Below are 12725 nucleotides of genomic sequence, written 5' to 3'. Positions count from 1 at the left end.
ACCATTCTGACTTGTGACCATGTAAAGGAACGGGATAACTCAAACCCCAAAAAAGCAAAAATAAAATCACAACCATTGCAGAGTACTGAAGACCGCTGCACATTCTCGTACATACTGCAACACATGGAAGTGTCGAGGCAAGCTGCTGCTCCTGTCAGCTTTACTCTAGAAGGACACTGAAGGTAAACCACTGATAAGGCAGGTATTAAATCATCCAGTTCACAGCCTTCCTCCCTTTCCTTGCACATCACAGAAGAATATCCCCCAGCACATGCAGTTTTAATGCTGCAGGAAAAGCTCTTGACCCTGACAAAGTCCATAGCCAAGTGCCACATCGAAGCTGGGCCGCACGACTTGCTAAGGATGGCTCTGGCAGCTCAACCAGCACCAGCAGCCCAGTGCAATACTGAAGCCAGCAAAGCCACAACACATCACATGACAGTTGGCTCAGAGAAGGCAATCCACCCAGGCCTGCCCACAGATGCCCCCCAAACTGTAGCACACACACATGCCCCGACAGAGGAAACTTCAGTTAGGAGGATCTCCTGGAAACCTGCAATTACAGGATGAGCCTCTGTGTAGAAACATGCTGACATTTGACTTGACCACTGTTTCCACAACCTTTCCCCCCAAAACAGGTGCATCTTGCACAGTATTACAGTGGCCATCAGCAAACCTATTTTCACCAAATGCCTCATGCCAGTTTTTACTCCATGGCTGCAGGACCTTCACAAGCACACCCACTTCTTCCAACCAAGCAATCCAGACCACCCTGACCAGGGACCCTCCCCACAAAGAATTCTGGTAATTGATTTATTTCAAGGCCAAATTCAGCTCCCATTTGTTCTGGTCACCAATTATTGTTTCCTAAATACACAAGCAGCTGCTTTAAGATCTCACAGCACTGCATTAACTTCTTCAAAGCCTTTCTTTTACCTCTCCTCTGACCTGCTCAAGTCTGCAGCTGTATCATTTGCTACTAGATATTCAGATTAGCCAGTTATTTCAATGCAATGAGAAAAGTCCCCCAACTCCACTCAGAGATCACTAACAAGGACCTGGACCTTCAGAATGAATTTGGAACTGAAGCCTGGTCTCAAGTGAAGAAAGGGACAAACATGCAGAGGTGGCCATGCCAGAGACCAAACATTCACACAGAGTACCCAACGCTTTACCCAACCCCAGGAGATGACTTCTAGCCCATGCAAGGCTCCACCTAGACAGCAGCATTACCACCATGAGAGATCCCAGTAGGTATCACCAAGGCTACACCACCTTTCCCCAAGAGCCCTGTGTGCACAGCAAGCCAGGGATTTGACAGAGCCAGCAGTGTGGAGACTTAAGCCCTTGGTAGGAAGTCAGCAAAGATTCCAATGCCAAAATGACCAGAGGATAAATAACATTTTAAAGACCATAATGTAAATGTGTACTGTGGTTAGGAATGAACAAAGCTCACCACTCCCAGCTGGACTTAAGGTAAGCGCAGAGCAAAAAGCCTTCCCAGCTCTCCTATCAGCTATCTGCCAGATCTACAGCGAGGTCACCGTACCTCCGTTTACCTGGTCACTGAGATGGGAGCAGAGCTCCTCTGAGAGGTGCACTACCATAAAGGCCACAACAGTCCTTTGGCAGCATTCAAGTGTATTTAAATTCTCATTAAGAAGTTTGGGGTTTTTTTAAACGCTTGCTGTTTGTAGCTGTAGTAACTGTAAGGATTAAAACATTCAACCTGGTCTAGACAGCATGACTTTCTACTAAAATGCACATTCCTTATTTAGCCAAACAAGCACAACCACAGAGGTGGTGTTGGAGATACATTACAAAGTAGTTTCAAGTATGCAAAGAACAACCTAACTCTATCCAAATCGGCATTTGGTGTTCCCCTGAGGATAATTTCACACTATTCAAGCACAGCAAAAGGATCAGGTGTCATAATTTGGAGAGCAGAGCATTGCAGCCCCACTGCCCCCATTCCCAGCCTTGCTTTTTGCACTTGCTTTGTGTTCACATCTGACCCAAGTCTTTCTGCTGCCCAATCCAGTGATCCCAGATGCAATCCCGCTTGAAACCCCTTTGGCACAACAGGCATTAAACAGCTTAAAAGAGCTGTGCACGTAAGGAGGCAGTGAGAATCCTCCGGCGACACCTCAGACCTGGCAATCTGGAACTGGAGGTCGCAGCAGAAGCAACCGTTGAAGCCCAGCAACCAGGGACAGTGAGTCAGCTCTCAGGAGCTGCTCTGCATTCCCCAGCCTGCCCGAAACAAACAGTGCAGAACAGGGCAAAGGTCCAGCACAAAGCTGAAGGGCAAAGGTATGCAGGGGAGGGAAAACACCGAGTTTCATGGTTTTTTTGGAGCAGCAGGCTGCAGTTACCCTCATCCTCCCGGACGAGACGGGAAAAGTTACTCAAATGCAAGTTGTGGGATCGGAACAAAACAGTATTTCAGAGAGGAAACTTGGGGCGGGGCAGAGGGGGGAAGGACTCCTGCTGCGATAGCAGCTCTGTTGCAACAAACAGCCAGGAGAGCTCCACAATTACATGCCACGACAGAGCGAGAATTGCCCAACATTTTGGAAATAGGTGTGTGCAGCACTACTGAGCTGGATACCCAAACAGGCCGATGCGTGTGTCTACTCCAAACGCAAAGAAATGCCAAAGGTAAAATAAGCTTCCCATACATCTTATCTCCTGTATGGGAGGCTGGTTTCAAGGAAAGCCCTATGGGGAGTTAGTCAGCCAGGGGTGAGAAGCTAATGAATCTTCCCCTAACTTCTCAGTACCAGTAGCCAACCCAGACTCTGCTCTGGCATAAAGCAACACGCGCTCTCTCTGAACAATAGTCAGCTAACCTCTGGTGCTTGCTGCTAGCAACTAAGGTGTGCCTTCTGGAAAGTACTTCTTATCCGCCCAGTGCATTTGCCAAACGGCAAGCAAGAAACTAAAACACCTCCTGCATCTCCACTAGGAAATACATCGCTTTCTCCTGGCTGAGCATTTGCAACGAGAATGAAGACCAGCATAAAAGTTAGTGCAGGCAAGGCTCGGCAATTGCAGTGCCAGTCATTAAAACCTGCATGTTCTTACTTCCAAGATGTAAAGGGCTTTAAAAACTAAGAAGTGCCAAGTGCCTTGATGCAACATTTCTTGAAATAAATCCAGCAGGTTTTCAAAATGGGGTGCTGTTAACACCTGTCTGCACCAATGCTTGCATCAGCACCAGCCCTGGTGCAGGGCACAGCGGAGGAGTACAGCATGTTCCAGAAGGTCGAGCTGTCTTAACTGCAAGCCACACTTCTGCTCTATAGAAGAATTTGAGAAAATACTTTGAATCTGGTTTATAGCCAAAAATGCAATACTGTTTTTGCCAGAAAATGTTTCCTTTGCTACTGCAGACACACACACTACCATCATGCCTTTGCCAGTCAGGCTGCTGGCTGCATTTATTTACATGGTAAGAAGAGAAGGTATAATAAAGAGGGGACAGTCACACAGACCTCGTTACTAGATCATTAGAGAGTAAAAATGAGGCATCATTACCAGCTCTCCTGGCGTCCCTCACAAGCAGTAAGCAGTGTCAAGTACAAGCCTTGCAACACAGGACAGGACTGCGTGTTATCTCAGAACTCAAAGGATCCCCTCTGCTCCCTTGCACTCTAATTCTGAAATGCATACGGACAGAAATGTAATATGCATCTTGTCAAGACACCAGGAAGATTTTCTGGCGTTCCACTCCAGTTGAGCCTCTGCTTACAGGATCAGCAGTATCGCTGTTGTCTAACTCAATGTAATGGTTGCTCCACTTACTGCCACGCTGTTGTGCTTTTGGGAGGAGGGGTTAAGAAGCAAGGAGAGGCTTTGCTTCAATAGTCCTCCTTCCTGAAAAAGCAGTAACATTGAGTCAACTACCCTATTACAGACCCCACTGTCAACCTTGAGCATAAAAATGCTGCAGCAGGTAGGCTTCTGAAGATAAATCCTAATCCATCAAGAAAGAACACAGTTCTTCAGTCCCTACCTCAGCCCCCCAATGCATTCAACTTTCCCAGCTGCAGCGAGTCAAACAGCTCAGAACAACCAGAGGTGCGTTTGTTAAGCTCTTTCCTATCCATATTCTGACAGAGAAAGCAGAAACCTTACAAAGATCTTGAAGGTGGCTCCATTTTCTCTGGGTGAGAGCTCAATGCCTTTACTTTTATCAGCATCAATTCCAACACAGATGATTGCAGAATGGGTGAACACCTAAGGAATAGGTCTTGTCCATTAAATCTGTACTATGTGTCTATAATTACTGTAATAGTTGTAAAAAATTAGGGCTTTCAAAGCCTGTAAAACAAGTCATAGAGGGATCCCTTTAACTTTACGGAGCTGTCTTCACTAGGCTTCTTGGTCTCCTCACAACCCCTAGCAGGATCAGGGCTGGAACATTTAATATCTCCAGCACACAAGCACTGCTCTGGGATCACTAATGGATCGTGAGCCATTGTTTTCTAAGCTCTGCTGAAAAACCAAAACCATCCAGTGGTGACTTTCTAGAATTCAGAAGCTCTCAATCCTCTTCAGGCGTACAAAGGAGTCACTCTCCTTCGGCAAACCTCCTGGAGGTCACTGCAACAAGACAACTCACCTGACCAGCACTGCCATGCACACAACCCCATGCTACAAACCTTTTTTTGTAAGCATCTGCCAAAAGGAATCCTCCACCCAAAGCAGCAAAGACAGACCAGGAGCCTGCAAACTCTACAAGAAGGTGCTCAGGGGAAGGGCCGCCAGGCAAGGTCAGCTGCCAGCCTGTCCCTCGTGGGAGTTCGTCAGCCGTGTTTATTTTACACGTTTTCTCTTCTGCTAATGAGCAGGCAGCAAAAGAAACAATGACCCAAGAGAGGAGAGCGAAGCAGCAGTGTCTGGGGCACTGCAGGAACCAGTCACTGCTGCCAAGCATCCCAAAACACACTACTAACCAATTCCACTATTTAAATACCTTCGGGAATACTGGGATAACTGTGTTAGGACCAAAAATCTGAGTGTTGCAGCATTACTCCCTTGCCCCACCATAGGTTGGACACACTACTGACACACTCTCTCCCTCAAAAAGTCACCACAGGCGTTGCAAGGGCCCCCTCCCTGTGTTGGGCAGACTGCCCCACTACCTCCTGTTTGAGGCTTACTGCCTCTTCTGCTCGCTCTGACGAGTCACCCACCTTTGCAACAGGCCTGGTAATGAACCTGGACATGCCTCAGAAGCGAGCCACAAACAGGAATGTTCCATCTTGCGGTTTTGCATCTTTTGGTTTATTTCTAGGGAATGTTACTCGAGAAGGGAGCATGAAGGAGTGAGTGAAGCTTTCACACGAAGGAGCGATGTGACCAGTTTTATGCCATACTACAAGAGGCAAAGGCAGACAGCAACGCTGTCCTGGGTTTCATTAAGCTTTACTCATGTTGATGTGTACAGTGACAAACCACCAAACAATCCAAACATGGACTTTTACCTGGCACAATTAACTTCTCCTCCATACACCCCATTAAGACAACAGCTTTCCAGGTGGAAATTGCAGAGCTGTCCATCTTCCAAAGATCAATAACTCTGATGAATCATCATGCCAGGCAGTAACAGTTCTTGCAAAACAGTAGCATGTACAGTAATTGGGAATCTGATGTCATATCTGGCAGTGCGATTTGAGAGTTAACAGAGGCAGGCCACAAAAATTAAGTCTTTCCCAAACAAGACGCTTAGTGAAAACTTGTGCGTTTTCCTCTTGGCACCGATTCAGTTGAAGCAGGTACGAGGGATGCCCGGCTGGTAAAGGGAGCCCCTCTCCCAACTTCCGAGGAAATGGTGTTCTGCAATTTCACCCTTTACTGACGGGTTTAACAGACGCGATTTGGACAGCGTCGCCCCACCGCTACCGCGGGACGCCTGCCCCTCCGCTCCCCCACGAGGCTCCCTTTTGGGGACACCCCCCCCCCCCGCTGAGAGCCCCCACCGAGGGCCGCAAGCGGGCAGGGGCAGAGCCGCGCTCGGCGGCCGCCGCCGCAGCCCCCGGCCGCCGCCATGAGTCGGCAGAGAAAGGCGGCGCGGCCTGCGCGCCGGGGGCAGCCGCCGCCGCACACACGTGGGCAGCGCCAGGCCGCGGGGGACGGGGAAACGTCGTGTGTGTGTGTGTCTGTGTGTGCGTGTATCCCCCCACACCTCTCCCCACGCCATCCCGGGGCGGGGGGGGTGTGGGGTGTGGGTGGCGGCGGCCGCGCTCCCGGGGGGAGCCGCTGGCTGGCGGCGCCCGAGGAAGCGACCACGTTGCCTGCGCTGCGGCGGAATGCTGGGAGCGGGGGGGGGGAACGGGCTCGCCGCGTGCCCGCCGCCAGGCCCCGGCCGCCTCCAGGCCCTCAGCGTGTCCGTCCCTCCGTTTCTCCCCCCCCCCCCCCCCCACTCCCACTCCCCGCCCCGCCGCCGCCTCATGGCCGCTGCCCGGGCCGCGCTCCCCTCCCCCGCACACGCGCTCCCCGCCTCATGGCCCACGGACGGCGCCGCCGCTTCCCACTTCCACCGACACCCCCCCCCCCACGCACACACACACACACACACACCACCCCCCACAGCCCCGCTCCCCCCTCAGCCCCGGCCGCGGCCCCGCTCCCCGGCAGGGCCGCAGGCGCGGCGCCGTCCCCACACCGTGCCGCATGGCGCGGCCGGCCGGGGCGCGGTCGGCGGCTCGACCAACCGCCTCCCCCCCACCCTCCACCGGAGCACCCACCTGGAGGCGACTGCCCGTTCACCGCCGGCGCGGCGGCGGGCGCGTTCTTCGTCCAGGGGTTCACCTTGGGCGGCGGGGCCTCGATGAACTCCCGGCGCCCGGCGCCGCCCGCCTCGCCGCCGTCCTCCGCCTCGCCCCCCGCCCTCAGCAGGCTCTCCTTCTCCTGGTTGTTGCTCTCCTCCTTCTGCTGCTTGGCGCTGGGCGGCCGCGGCGCCGCGGGGCCGCCGTCGGGGCCCATGGGCGGCTCGCCCTTCTCCCGGCCGCCGTCCTGCGGCGGCTTCAGCACCAGGGCGCGCTCCTCGGCGGGCAGCAGCGGGGCGCCGGGCAGCAGCGCCTCCACCTGCGTCGCCATCTGCGCGCCCCCGCCCCGCCGGGGAACTCCCCGTAGCCACCGCCGCCGCGCTACCCGCCCCCCCCACCCCCCCCCCCCTTTTTCGCCGCCGCAATATGGAGACGCGCGGGGACCACGCGACTTGCCGCGGGGGCGCGCGCCGCCGCCGGCCTGCGCGCGCGCGCGCGCCGCCGGCGAGGGGCGGGGAGGGGCGGGGCGCGCCCCCGCGGGCCCGGCCGGCGGCGCGCACGTGCCTGATGCAACGCCCGGCTGAGGGGACACAGACACACACACACGCGCGTTTAAAGGGGCCGCCCCGCTCCAGCTCCGGGTTTCCGCTGCCGGCTCCCCCCCCCCCCCCCCGCAGCGAAACGCTGCTGCCGAAACACGAGTGGGGAGGAGCAGAGGGTCGGTCGTGGGAAGCGGGGAGGAACGGCTGCCGCGGGGGGGGTGTCGCTGCGCGGTGCAACCCCGAGCGGAGGGATGGGGCTGCTGTGGGGTACCCACGCCCGGGGATAACGATAACGCGCCGCGGATGGTTTCGTCTCCAGTGGAAGGTGCAGGAAGCGACTCGGGAAATAACCCTGTCCTGGGGACCCCCCGCTCCTGTGTCCTGAGCCCTGCAAAACCTACTGACGTTTATTTGAGAAGGTTAAAATAGGTGATCGATGTCTAGCTGATGGGATGTCTCTCGCTCATCATCCTCACTAACACCCTCGGTGTTTGTCCCCTGATTCTTACGGCCGGCAAGAGAGTCCGAGCCCCGTGTGTTACTGCGTGCAAATTAGACACACTTAAAAGGCAACTTGCACTGCCAATACCGTTTAGCACGATCTGTCTAATTCACAGCAGCCCTCAGTCTGTGCCTTTTTTTATTTCTAAGAAGCCTCCCCCAGCCTTTTCTCTCTCACAGTGAGCACACCGCTCCGCTTTGCCCCGAAAAGGTTCATCCAGGAGCCCCGGCGGGTCCTGTAGCCCCCAGGGGACATCTGTGCAACCCCCCCAGGAGACCCGCCAGCGTGACAAGGCGCTGAAGATGTAGCTCCCAGCTGACGGTGCGTGGAGAGGGATGAAAAGCTGATTTCACAGCGGAGCTGTTGGAAGGCAAGGAGGGGGTGAGCGGCAAACAGGAGCTCAGCATTTCATTTGGAAGGGCAACAGCGTCACGGGCCTGGCGGGTCTGCAGAGGGAGTCTCAGGCTGCCAGGGATGCTCCACTGAGATAATCTTGGCTCTCTTCGTCCCTCGGTACCCAACCCCTTGGCTCAGAAAGCAACACCCTCGTGCGCTGCCGCCTCCAGGATTGCCAGCATGTGCCACATCCTGAATACATTTAAGCATTTGTCTGGTGAAATTCCAAAAGGAAGTTTATATGTAACTCCAGAAGAACCGGCCGCTGGCCTGGCCACCTGGCTGTATACCCAGGGGTTACCTGAGTTGCAATAACACAAGCTGTGGTCCTGTACTCCATACAGCCCCGTCCCCTCCTTGCCAGGGGTCACTGTGCTCCTCGCAAGTGCGGCTCGGGGGCTGCACAGCTCCCACTGGTTCGGGCCGCCTTCCCCTCCAGCCAGGCTCGCACCGTTACCCTCTCTAGGAGCAGGTCCTTGGGTGGTTGAGGAAGGTGGCTGCAGCCAGGGGTTGTGCAGCCCCGTGGGGTCCCTGTCCTGTCCCCCAGCCCAGGTGCAGCGTTCCTGCTCCTTGGTCCCTTTAGGACACTGCTCTGCCTGCTGCCTGAGCAGGAAGGAACCTGTGGTGGCCAAGAGCCAAACTGGCTCCAGAGCTGTTGGGCAGGAGAGAGACAGTGAGTCTTGCTCTCCACACTCACTTGGTGGCCAGCCAGGCCAAACCTCGGCAGAGTTTTAAATGTTAGAAAATAAATGCATGGGTGAGGGGGGAGAAAGGGAAGTGTCTGTCCAACCTTTCTGCATCAGCCATAGGGACAAATTTCCTTGGCTGGTCAGCTCTTAAACACCCATCCTTCACATGAAGGGAAGCTGAGTGTGTACCAGCTCCAGCCGGTGTAAACACACCGGCTGTATCTAGCAAGCTCCACGTGACCCACTCCTCCCTCGGTGTCCTCACCTCTCCTGGACCCATCTTGCCCAGCATCTGTGGCACTGGGAGGTTCTGCTCCCCAGCTCCAGGGCTATGCTGAGAAGCAGCCAAGAAGTCACCCCATTTCTGCAGCACAATTCACCAGGAAGTAATCCAGCTCTGCTTTCCCTAAATTCAACAAAAGCACCCTACCTGTTATCCCCAAGCCTGCTTCTCCACCTCATCCTTCACCCCAGACGTGTCCCTGTGCCTGCCTGGGCCATGCCAAGCAGCTCTGGGTGGTGCCACCCAGCTCTGTGCTGGCCCCACACAGGCTCTGAGGAAGCAGTCTCCCGGGAAACTCCTCTGCCAAGCAGTGATTTGGGCAGGAGCTCCCCACCTCCCTTGCTCCATGTACAACAGCTCACTTGTCTCTCCTTGCCTGAAGTGTGGCTTGCATATTTATCGCAGATGCCTGGTTGCTTTGATGCTGGCCTGGAGGTCTAAAGATTCTTTGATGGTGGCCGTTAACCTCAGCATCTCTAGGTGTTGCTTGGCCATGAATATCCTGTTTGATTTCTGCCAGTCTGGCGACCTCACCCGGGATCCTGACCCTCCCTTTGGGAACTGCTTTAATTCAGTGTCCTGGAGCAAGGGGGATACATGGGGGAGAAGCACAAAGCAGCTGATGTCACCCCTTAGCTTCACCATTCTGTTTGGATGGCAGCTCAGCCCCTTTCTCAGGTTCCACTTGCCTAATTTTGTCTGGAACTGGGTACAGGATATCACCATTATACATGTCTCCTACAGTTTTACTTTTCCTCTAGTCTGGTCCCAAGGACTGAATGCCCATCAGCAGTTGCCACACACTCTTGGTCACTTCTTTTTTCCCTATATCCAGGAGCTGTGCTGACCTCAGAGCAGGAATATTCTTCCAAAGGGAATCTTCTCTCCCCAGCACCTCCAGACCAGCTTGCTTGCTGCCTGCCGGTGCCAGTCACGCTGTTCCCTGGTGAGATGTGTAAAGCCTAAGATTCACACATGTGCAAGGGGCAGGGGATGGGGGCTGCAGTCAGTCCACCGCTCCTTCCTCCTCAGGGGGAGCACTCCTTGCATTCTTCCCTTGTCCAGCGTGATTCCCTTCTTATGGGAGACAGTCCTCCACAAACTCTCTCTGGTGTGATTCTTTCCCACAGGCCACAGCCGTTTCCATGCTGTTCCAGCATGGGTCACCCTTGCATGTTGCAGTCCTCTCAGCATCAAACTACAACGGTGGGGGCTTCTCCTTCCCACAGAGTCCCAGTCTCCTTCGAGCACAGCTGCCTGCTTCTCTGTGGGCTCCTCCACAGGCTGCAGGTCAGCATCTATTCCACTGGTGACCTCCATGGGTTCCAGGAGGGCAGCCCTGCCATCTCACCACGGGCTGCAGGGGAGATCTCTGCTCTCATGCTCCTCTCCCCCTTCTCCTCTTTTCTTCCACTGACCTCGCTGTTCACATAGGTGTCATCCTTGCAGTTCCTCCTCACGAGTCCCCACTCCTCCTCCCAGGTTCCCCTTCTTAAATATGTTCTCACACATGCACAGCCACCATCACTGATTGTCTCAGCCCTAGCCAGAGGTGTGTCTGACTTGGAGCCAGAGGAGCTTTGAGAAGCTTCTCACAAGGGCCACTGCTGTAGCCCCCTCCCTGTTACCAAAAACCCTGACACACAAACCCAGCACATTTATTTACGTAGTAGTTACTGCTCCATGAATCCTGCCAGGCAGGAGCGTTGTCAGGGACAATGCACTCAAGGTTGAGCAAATTTTCTTGCAGCAGCCGTGCAAGTGCTGCGCTCTCAGTGAACCCAGTTGCTCCAGAGGGGTGTCATAGTCCTGTTCCTGAGGGACTTGCAAATGTAGCATGACTGACCAAACTGCAGGGCTACCTCTGGCATCCACTAGGAAAAAGGTTTTTGAAGGGCACCCAGAGGTCATTCCTAGAAGAGAAAGATCTCCTTGAGAAGAGGGTGGCATGCTGGTGCAGAGCTATTCCTAGGTCTCTGGGCCACCAGTTGCAATCCTAAAACTGAACTGGAAATTTTCAATTTCAGAAAACCTGACAGTTTCCCATTGAAAAATAGCCAGTTTGCCCTAAGGATCCTCATCAGGAAACTCTAACCCAACCATTTCATCAGGTTGGATCAGTTTCTTTCCCACAAAGCAGTGGAAGCCCAAATGCCAGTCCCAGTTTGCAGCCCCAGCAGTGAGTGGGGCTGAGGGCAGGCTGCCAGTAAGTCCCTGTCACCCTGCCATGGCAGGTGCCTCCCAACCCCAGCAGACAGCTACTAGTGGCACATTGTGGCCATCATGAAGGACTCAAGTACTTCTAAAATGAAACACCCAAACCTTTTATTCTGTCACCCCAAATACTGGCATTTCAACCTGCTTTAGCTCAGAACCAGAAGAAAGCACCCATTTCTGCCAGAGAGGTCTTCTCCAACACCTCCTTCTTTAACCCAGCTTTTAACCTCTCCTTGCTGTGGGTTTTTAACCCCAGAGCTTGTGCTCCTGCTCTGGGGAGAGACGCCATGCACAAAATCACTACACGCAGCCCGAGCAGCAAACTCTCCACTTTCCTTGCCAAAGCAAGGGGATGAGAACACACCAAGTACTCCTGGACAGTCCTGTAGGCTTTCTGTATTTTCAGCCATGTGATCTGGAGAGATGGAAGATACTCCCTGGCTTCAAGATAAATGCTCTTGGACCCTTCTAGCAAAGCATATGAACAATCAGCATGAAGAGTGAAGACATTCACACTAATAAGTAATTTTCAACCTGTATAATAAAACAGCAGACACTAACGAGTTCCATTACATCCCCATTAAAAAGTGCTTTCACTTAGCAGGACTCCACAGCCCAGGGGCTCGGCAGTTTGTTGTTGCAGCCCAGCCAAAGGCACCATGCTGCTCAGGGCACTCATGCCAACCAGGGGGCAGAAACCATCTCCCAGCAGCTCTGCAGAGCTGCTGACCCCTCGCCGCTTCCACCCAGCTTCTGCCCACTGGGAAGTGGTGTTGCAAAGGTGTTTGTGTTGAGAATGTGCCCCATGGATTTTCCTGTTATTAAGAAGTTAGATTTAAACGAGAGTAGATATCCCGTAATTAAAAAACTGAGGTCTGCTATGCAGTTTTTTAATGTTTTTAATAAATGGATTGGAGGGGTGAATGATACATAACTGCTTTTATCATCACAGGTTTTTCCTCCAAAAGCCACAGTCCTTGTAGAACTTTCCCAAAGCCAATAAATAACCCTGTCTGCTCGAGAAAAATTCTCAAAACACCCCCATTTCCTAGTTATTGATGATATTGGCTGTAGAAAGCAATACCTCCTCTAGACCAGAATTTCCTACCTTGTATATTTTTCTTTAGATATATTAGACTGAAGTTGCTTAACATGTCCCCTAAATCATTTCAGTTTCCAGGTGTTCATGAAAACATGGCATAAATTGACCATTGAGGCTGATATTTTCTTCGATGGATATTTACCCTCCATGTCACCCCACCACCATCAGAAATTTCAGCAAAATTATTTCAGACATTTCTGCAAAGAGAAACAAGGTAT

General features: G+C 53.3%; 1 protein-coding gene across 3 annotated transcripts in view; it reads right to left on the bottom strand.

Moving 5' to 3' along the window:
* LARP1 (La ribonucleoprotein 1, translational regulator) overlaps window positions 1-7157 on the bottom strand; it is a 43681-nt gene extending 36524 nt beyond the window's left edge. For 2 of the 3 annotated variants that reach the window (XM_042789962.1, XM_042789963.1), the window contains exon 1: window positions 6756-7157. In XM_042789962.1, the coding sequence (XP_042645896.1) occupies window positions 6756-7107 (352 nt within the window). In that variant the 5' untranslated portion in view covers window positions 7108-7157. The remainder of the gene's footprint in view (window positions 1-6755) is intronic. The other variant, XM_042789964.1, reaches the window with a different exon arrangement.
* Between the last annotated feature and the right edge of the window lie 5568 nt (window positions 7158-12725).

Source organism: Tyto alba, unplaced genomic scaffold (assembly GCF_018691265.1).
Source record: "Tyto alba isolate M040663 unplaced genomic scaffold, T.alba_DEE_v4.0 Super-Scaffold_17, whole genome shotgun sequence".
Lineage (NCBI taxonomy): Eukaryota > Metazoa > Chordata > Aves > Strigiformes > Tytonidae > Tyto > Tyto alba.
Note: the sequence above shows the minus strand (reverse complement) of the source record. Positions and strands in the feature narration are given on the sequence as shown.